We start from the raw sequence: 9,417 nt of genomic DNA, 5'->3' as shown, positions 1-9,417 counted from the left end.
CACCTGTTACTCCAAGAAGTTGTAGCATATACAGTTGTCACATTCCAAAAATGTTCTTGAGAGATGGTTCTTATGCCTATGGTATATATTGTGAAGGCTGCCAACAACCTAATCAGTTGAAGTTTACTGACAGGCCTCAAACTAGTTGGTAAGTTAGGGGGATATCTACCCCAAGCATGTGATTGATTGTTGGAATGGGAAGATGAGAACAGTTTATTCCAATGACTATGAAGAAGGCTAAAGCAGATGCTGTGGAGCACCTAGCCTGGTCAGCAACTAAGAGATAATTGGGATACTCTGTCATAAGAAATGATGAATATGAAGGATTTAGAAAATCTTAGGAAAGCTTACATGAACAGATACAAAATGAAATAAACAATTTACACAAGGATTACAAAAATGTAAAGAATACCACTTTAAATGATTTTAGAACTTTGATCAATGAAGTGATCAAATATAATTAAGACTCATCAAATCTAGCTCCTAAGACACTAGCTCCTCCATAGATCCAGTTAGTTACCAAATCTTCCCAGTACCCCTCTCATCTGGCTGATCCTTTCTCTTCACCCCAGGCCCTCCCCACTTCACCATCTCTCACCTAGTTCATTGTCTCCTAAATTTATCTCCCTATCTCAACCAACTCTAAACTTCGTGTTAATTTGCAGCTAAATCAGAAGACATCTGTTTAGTTTCATCTCAGTTTGAAAGCTCTTCACAACCCAGCTTCATCTGTTTTCCAGTCTTATTATATATCACTGTATCTCTTTTATTCTTAAACCTTTATCCCCAGTTCGTGGCATGTTTGGCACATAGTTAATATTTAATAAATAAATACTTGTTGATTGGTAGAAAATACAAAAATAAGAAGGGAATGAGCATTTATACAATATTAAAAATACACTGAAGAAGATAAAAATGTTTAGAATGTATACAAACAAGACATCTTTATTTTTATCTTATTATTTTTAGTTTTTTAAAAATTTTTTTTACAAGGCAATAGGTTTAAAACAGTGACTTGCCCAAGGTCACACAGCTAGGTAATTATTAAATGTCTGAGGTCAGATTTGAACTCAGGTCCTCCTGACTCCAGGGCTGGTGCTCTATGCGCTACACCATCTAGTTGCCCTAGACAACTTTATTATAACTGTTAAAAATTAATATACAATTTTAAAAATGTAACATTTTTATAATGCTAACTGTAATTGTTAATTACAACTTAAAATGTAACAGCAGGGTTTCATATATAACATTGTATGTATCAGAGTGTTTATATTTAATTTTGTTCATAATAAAACATTTAGAAAGAAAACAAAGAAATTAAAAAAGGCATGCCAAAGAAAATACAAAGAAGCTCAGAATGACACATAAAAAGGACACATTTTATTAATTCTTTGTTAAATTTACCATATGTTAAAATACTGGTGTGTCATAGAAGGGGCAATCAGATGGCACAGTGGATAGAGTGCTGGCCCTGAAGCCCAAATCTGGCTTCAGACAGCTGTTAAGTGTATGACCTTGGGCAAGTCACTTAGCCCTGATTGTCTCACATCCAGGGCCATCTCCAGTCATCCTGATCCACATCTGACCACTGGACTCAGATGACTCTGGAGGAGCAAAGGAGGTTGGTGACTTAGCATAGCACCCCCTCAGTCAAATCCAATTCACTTGCTTGTTGTGGCCTCATCTACATATCCTTTGAAAATGAAGGATAAACATTATTATGAGTATGGCATAGAAATTCATCTTTTCAGATATAATATCTTTTATTCTTTGTAAATGGAAATGTTCATGTATCTTAATGACTTAATGATCTTAATAGATCAGAAAGAAAAGGAAAAAAATTTAAAATAACTATATTTTGTATTTGTGTGTATGTATGTGTGCATGCATGTATATATATATATATACATATATATATATATATATATATATATATATATATATATATGCAAGGGTGGGGTTAAGTGACTTACCCAGGGTCACACAATAAGATTTGAACTTAGATCCTCCCGACTGCAGGTCCAGAGCTTTATCTGCTATACAACCTCAATTGAACTACATGATCTCTAAGGTCATTTTATGTCTGATATCTATGATTCTAAATATAGACAAGATGCTAAGCATTTATTTAGCTATATTAAAGCTAAATTTGATATTAATTTGGTAGCAAAATCTCTCATCTTCTGGAGCTTTAGAGTGTAAATATCACGTGAACTTTAAAAAGTGCCCTGCAGGACCAATTCTGACTTTGGCAAGACTTTCGTTTTAAAAACAGAGGGGAAAGTGACTTCAGGCATTTTTGACCCAGCTCTTTAGCCCCTCCATGTATCCTGAGACTAACTACTTTGCCCAGACTATTTGGAGTGTTTAGGGAGAACTAGCTGTGAGTGCTTGCCAAGACCTTTTCAAGGCTGTTTATCCACCTGTCTCCCAACTCTTACCTGTGGTTTCTGGTAAAAGTCAGGTTGAAGATACTTGATAAGTTCAAATCCATCTGTGTTAGGGGAATGTCTATCCCAACCACATAAAGACTTCTTCCAGAAGAATGGACAGAGGAAAACAACTTTTTTTTCTTCACCCGATGAGTATTTATTAATTTCTTGACAAGATACTTGATTGAATCACTACTATATTCTTCATAAATTCATCACATCTACATCAAGTTTAAAAACAAGAACACAGTATTGCTACCCAGAGTCAGACCCCTGACTTATCTATGGAAGATCATAGTCAATGTGGTCAATCTCAAAAAAAAATTATTCATAATAATAGTTTCTTTTAGATTGCAAGTAGATCATTATAGCACTGGAATTATTTAAACTCTTTGTGAATAGGGTGCTATGTGTTGTCTTTTCATAATGTTAAATCATCAAATTCACACTCTGAGATTCATATTCATAAAGTTGCAGCCTGAGATGTGGTAACAATTTTGTCATTGCCTCACTTGTTAACTTTTATTCTAACTTTAGCTTCCCCAAATTATTTTTTCTTCCTCTCTCAAAAAACCTGAACCTGAACTTCATCATAATTTTTTTTTAATGAGAACAACTTCTTGCAATCCTGAAGGAAGCTTGAAGCAGGTATAGTGGAACACTTAGGGCTTGTCAGACATCAAAGTTGCCAAGGCTTTCCTGCATCTGAGATAAGTCATCTTGACTTTTCTCTTGCCATGGGACTTAAAGTTGATGATTTTGTGAAACTCTGCCTTACTTAAATCCAATTCATATACAAGTCAAGACACTACCCATGACATCATTTGTTCTCTTCAAAAACAAAGGATGAAAAACTAACACCAAAGGAAATGGAGGAGACTTCATGTATGAAAAAACATGTTTACATTATGATATATAGTTTTATTTTGTCAATAATAGGTTTATGTATTAAAAATGTATTTAAGTAGAATTCAAATATTCAGGGTGTCTCCAAAGTCTTAGTTCAGTTTTAACCTTTAATAACTTACAATAGCTAAAATAACATAATAATAGCTGAAATTTTAGTAGCTTAAATACAATAAGACTTTTGAGACATCTTATAGTATACTGTGTCAAAGAAAAATTAATTTAAAATATGAACAAACATAAAAATACACAAAGCTTTGTGGAACAGGTAGTTTTGAAAGTTAATAATGTCATTTCAGCCAAATAAATAATCGTTTTTAAGGATTCATTTATACTATTTTAAGACAAGGAAAATTCAAGGAATACAAAAACTCTTCTCCATCTTTTGCCTCCAAAACTCTTTCACATTTCATATTACACTGTGAATATGTAAGTGAAGATGCTTTGGATGTTCATCAAAATATTTGTCTTGAAAAAGTAAACTTGAAATGTGTAATGCACTATGAATCCAATTTCAAACTTTTACAAATTAAATAATTATTTAAAAGTTCATAACTATGTTCATGTCTCAGAACAATTATAGCAAAGAAAGAAACTTGGAGATTTTTTCCTAAGGGAATGGGTCTAATAAATTATGTACCAAGTTATACTTTTGGTATTTTAACACTTGATACCTATCTGTACACTTTTTTATCAGTGGGGAAACTTTGAACTCTTGAAACCACTTAACCATTCAAAACTATAAAATTTTTATCATTTCTCAGGTACTATTTTAATAGTAAATTTCCCATGATTTTATGATAGATGTAGGAAATTCAAATTACTATAAATGAATCTTAAATGAAAATTGACGGAGAAGTCGAAGTCTATCAGTCAAGTCTTAAAAACGTAATCTTAGCACATTGACCCTAATGGGAAAGGTGTGATTTGCATTAAAATGATCAAAATATTCTGGTTCTCCTTTGCATGATCTTTTCTGAGAATGGTTTTTGATAGAGGGGGAAAAGAAAGGAACATCTGAGAGATGTCTACTCAGAATGATGGAAAAAGGACAATGAATTTCTAATGTGTCTTTTTGAGTTCTTTGAGAGCTTTACTTTAGTCTCTGGAGAGTCTAACAGTTGTTCTGCTCAAATATCTGGGGTTCTTGAAGTTGGAGTATTAACCTTTGTCCTTGGGTATTTCCCTTTTCTTTTCTTTCCCTATAATATATGTAGCTACTATACTGGGATATCTTTTTGTTTACTTTTTTGTTTTTGTTTGTTTGGATCACCTGGTTAAGTTTTTTGGTAATATTTTCTTAGAAATCATTTCCTTTAATCTTCTTTTCTTGCTGATCTTTTAACTCATTTACTACTGTGCTATTTTGAGGTTAGAGATGAAGGGGAACTTGTGTTTAAATGTGCCCTCTCACTGGGGCTGAGATTGATATAAGTGATGGTAGGGACTATAGGCTTGACTTGTTGAATACAATGTTTTTTACAATCACTACCTTGTTAAAAGAGAATATTCTCTGTTAGTCTTGGAAGTCTATCTGAAATGATGGTTATGTAAAAATAAAAGACATAAATTTAAAAATAAAGGGAGTGAGTGGAATAATGATGAAGACAAACTCAAGATCATAGGTTTTTAGAATTAGAAAGGATTATCTGGTCTAACTTCTTCATATTAAAGATGAGAACACTTTATCATTTAGTATTTTTTTCCTCTGAATGAATGAGAACATTTGTTTTCTCTCAGTTTTTTGTCTTTTGCTGATTATCATCTGGTTTCATAACACAAGGATGTTTTGCTGCCTATTGCTTAGGAGCCCATAGACATAGAATGTTAAATGAATTCTCATCCCTACACTGACCCCTATTGACACGAGATATTAGAGCAATTGTAAAATAAAATGTATTCCAGGGCAATAAGTTTGACAATTTTCTCTTAGATCTCTGAGCTTCACAGACTCTGATAATAATCTTGGATTTTGAACAGAAGGATAGAATATGTGATGGTAATTAATTTCACCTTTATCCCGGCTAAATTCTTTCCCATTGTCACTTGATCTAGATTCGTACATGGGAGGGGCTTGTATATGACTCGGCAAATGGCCAGATGTGTAAAAGAAAGAACCCAGAAACCAAGATCATGTGTCCATGAGAAAGGGAGGGTGGAGCAGTGGGCTAGGCGGAGCATAGCTTCTGTCTGATATCAGAGGAATGAGATTTCCATTGAAGCAGCCAGATCCTGGGAGGTGCCTTATTTTTTTTAAATCAGGTACAATAACTTTCTTGTAAGCAACATACACATGTATGCATCATGGTGTAGTCTCTGGAAACACTCAAAGAGACTCTCCTTCTGGCAGATTCAGCCAAGGCTTGAAGAAGATATCGACAGACAAGGCAAAGAATATTGGGAGTCATGAAAGTTGAAGCTATTCTGTCTCTTTAAGAAGTATGCTTCTGATTTCCTGGACTGTAAGTAAATCTTGGCCCTTTTAAGAATTCAGTGATGGGATCATTGCTTCAGGAAAGGGGGGTGTGGGTATAACTTAAGAGTGAACAATGAAAAGGGAAGTCGGATGGCTAAGGATGGGGATCATTCTACTTTGAGCTTAAGATCTTTATGCTGTTATAAATTTTATTGGGGTCCTGGGAGATGAGAAATAGCAACTTTAGTTTCCAAATGGGAAAAAGTTATTAGAGAACTTTGGAATACAACAACAACAACACCACACACACACACACACACACACACACACACACACACAGTCTTAAAACCTTTATTTAGCTATTTCATCTGTGATACAGTATTCCCTGAAATCCTGAAAAGTGATTAATAGGGGTGGATCCTCTTTTCTTCTACTCCTCCAGGTAGGGAAAGTAGATTAGATTTCTGCTTTCATTTACTGAACAAACTATTAGAAAAAGACCTCGGAAGCAAGGTTACTCAAGCAGTTTCTCAGACTTAATGCCAGAGCCAGTATGTGATGGATAGGGTCCAAAAAACCCAAGAGGGCCGACATAGCAGCAAGCCTTAGAGGTGGCTGTGAATATAGAGGAAATATAAATGATGCTTCAAGGATAAATTGGAGATGGCTAGACAGAGCAATTGTGATGTCACAGATTAGGCAGAGAAAAGATTATGAAGTAAGAAAGGAAATGCCATTGAATAATCAGAGGTTAGGTTGCCTGGAGGTGGGAAAGATAGTTGCCTAGGCAGATTCAATGCCTTTTGCTGGGGGAAGAAAGTCACTAGGATTAGTAGGGCATATCTGGTTTCTGTGGTGGACTTCTATGGTTGGATGAGACCACTCTACCGTGAGGATATCCATCCAGCTTTCAAAGGAATGGAAAAATTACCTACCTCCCCATGTTGGGAGGTCTAAATATTCTCCAAATCATGTAGAAGAAAACTATATTTACCAAAAAAAAAACTTATTCCTTTACCCCAGTTCTTTTTAAAACAAAGAGAACTCATCACAGGAAGATAGCCCCTATCTGTCTAGTCCAAAGTGTAGAATATTCCTCACCCTTCCCTAAGCATGTAGTCATCATCCATGATTTTAGGGTACAAGTATCTGGGGAATATGCAAGTAGAGAGAGAACAAGTTCAGAAGATCATTACTGACTTCCCCACCCTCCTACCTCTCCAGATGCAGTGGCCTCCATGGCTGTGGTAAGCTTCCTGTTTGTGGCGGTGATGTATGTTGTCCAGCACCTGATGTTTGTCAGTGACAGGATGGACCTGGACACACTGGCCCGAAGCCGACAACTGGAGAAGATACTGAACGAAGAGATGCGGCACCTGGAGCTGGAGTTTGAAGAGAGCACCCGAAAGGAGGAGATACAGCAGGCAGTTTGGACACCATTAGAATTTGAGGAAGAAAAACATGAAGAAATAAATATGGAAAAAATAACAAAGGACAACATTGAACCCAAAGAAGATTCAGAGAAGACCTGGACATTCTTCACTGAAGACTCAAAGGGGCTGCTAGGCTGGTTAACAGGCAACCTGTGGAATGCAGGGCTCTTTGGTCTCTTTCTCCTCTTTGAAATTTTCCGGCAGAATATGCAACATGAGCCAGCGTTTGACTCCAGCAGCGATGAGGAAGAAGAAGAAACCATAGAGGAGATTGTTACGACGAGCAACAGTTGGACGTCTGACTTTCCTCAGCAGCCAGACTTGGATTCCTTTTTTGAGCGGCACCTCCAAAACACCACCCGTGACCTGCCCAGCACTTGTGAATTTGTAGAGAGCTTTGTGGATGACCTGATGGAGGCCTGTCAGATGTTGAGTCGGAGGGATGCCCACCCCCAGTTGGAGGATTGCCTGGGCATCGGTCCTGCCTTTGAAAAATGGGGCATCGGCCAAGATGCTCATAGGTTTGAAGTACTGGTGCCTTTATCAGCCCCACAAAGCAACTCATTCCACGTAGAGATGAGAGCACCAGCATCTGATTCGCTACGTTATGGCCAAGTGGTGGTGGAGTCAGAGTGTATGTGCAAACGAGAAAAGCTTTTGGGTGATGTACTGTGTCTTGTACATCACTGGGACTATAGCTCAGGAAGTGGCAAGCTTTCTAACTCCCTGAAGGCCAACTTTTGTACTGGCTCCAAGCTGGATGTATACAAGAGCCTGTATTGGTTGCGAAACATATTGGGGAATGCCTGGACCCTAGTAGCACATAAGTATGACTTTAAGCTTAGCTTCTTACCTTCGGGCACTTCATGTAAACTGAGACTGGACTATCGCTCAGGGAGATTTCTCTTAATCAATTTGATCCTGGGAGTGCAATGGGATGACTCCATGGTTTATTTTGTGAGTCAGTCACCTGAACAAGAGAAGTTGACTAGTGTGGACTGGCCTGAGTCTTTTGCCGCCTGTGAGCACCTGTTCTTCAAGCTAGTTGGGCGATTTGCCCCAGAGAAGAGTTGCCATCTCAAGTGCCTCCAGATCATTTCATACTTCCAGAGTCTTAAGGCACCGCCCCATGGGCCACATCAACCCATTCTCACCCCTTATCACTTCAAGACAGCCCTCATGCACCTCTTGCTACGGCTGCCTCTCAGTGACTGGAAGCCCGAACTATTCCCCCAACGGCTCCAGGATATCCTCTGGTATCTTGGTCGTGGACTACAGGACAGGTGTCTTTATCACTTCCTTATTGGGAACACCTTTCTACCCCTTACCATCCCAGTCCCCAAGAACTTTCGGAGTGCTGTGCCTGTCAATCTCTTCTGGAACCTTGAAATGGACTCTGTGACACACTCAAAGGCAGTGACAGAGTTCCATGACCTTGTGACCCAGGTGAAATCTTTGCCCAACTTGCAAATATCTGGTAGAGTCATGTAAAGGCCATTAAAAATGGGATTTCTGATTTTCTGGGCTCCTATAGAATCTATTTTTCATATGTCTTGCAGTCAGTATATGTGCCCCTTGACTTATCATAATGATATGTTATTCATGATTTGGGGCATAGGGAATAGGAGGAGATACTTTATGAAAATAGGTATAGGCTGTCCATCACTAATTAACCTAAGTTGAGATTTCTAAGACTTTTCTACTGTCATGATTCATAGCATGACCAAAAAGAGATCAGGAATGCACAGGTACATATGATGACATGTTCTTAACAATTGAAATCAAGAAGGAAAACAAGGTTCTGAGAAACTATAAGCAGTTGTTTAACTAAGATAATACCCATTTTAGCCTGTTCCTATTTATGTACTTTACCTAGTTTTCCTTTTGAGCTGTTTCCTTATGTTAATGGATCTATTTAATTTGATCAAAGCTGATCACAATCTGTAATGTGCTTTTAATCCATAAAGCACTATATAAATGAGAATTACTCGTTATTGGAATGATCACCTCATCCAACAAAATACTGTCTGGCTTTTGTATTTCAAATTCACAGATTTCAGAATCCCACTCTTCCTATCTGAGTATTCCCTACCTTCAATATTTCTAATATGCAATCAGGAAGATTTTCTTCTTTGCTTTTCAATTATGCCTCCAAATTACCTAACCCTGACATCACCAGTCCTAATCAAATCATGTGATAGTATTGACTCTTCAACACTGTTATTAAAAG

General features: G+C 37.2%; 1 protein-coding gene across 1 annotated transcript; it reads left to right on the top strand.

Annotated features, from left to right (window-relative positions):
• The first annotated feature begins 5,537 nt into the window (after window positions 1-5,537).
• ITPRIPL1 (ITPRIP like 1) lies at window positions 5,538-8,703 on the top strand. The gene is made up of 2 exons (XM_074209228.1): window positions 5,538-5,800; window positions 6,979-8,703. Exon 2 carries the CDS (start codon window positions 6,993-6,995, stop codon window positions 8,676-8,678), a length of 1,686 nt encoding a protein of 561 aa, XP_074065329.1. The 5' UTR covers window positions 5,538-5,800; window positions 6,979-6,992; the 3' UTR covers window positions 8,679-8,703.
• Window positions 8,704-9,417: the final 714 nt, after the last annotated feature.

The sequence above is a fragment of the Macrotis lagotis genome, chromosome 1, assembly GCF_037893015.1.
Source record: "Macrotis lagotis isolate mMagLag1 chromosome 1, bilby.v1.9.chrom.fasta, whole genome shotgun sequence".
Taxonomy (NCBI): domain Eukaryota; kingdom Metazoa; phylum Chordata; class Mammalia; order Peramelemorphia; family Peramelidae; genus Macrotis; species Macrotis lagotis.
Note: the sequence above shows the minus strand (reverse complement) of the source record. Positions and strands in the feature narration are given on the sequence as shown.

What these genes read in the sequence shown, in the direction of transcription:
- ITPRIPL1 (XM_074209228.1), top strand. Translation starts at nt 6,993, where the DNA reads ATGGCTGTGGTAAGCTTCCTGTTTGTGGCGGTGATGTATGTTGTCCAG.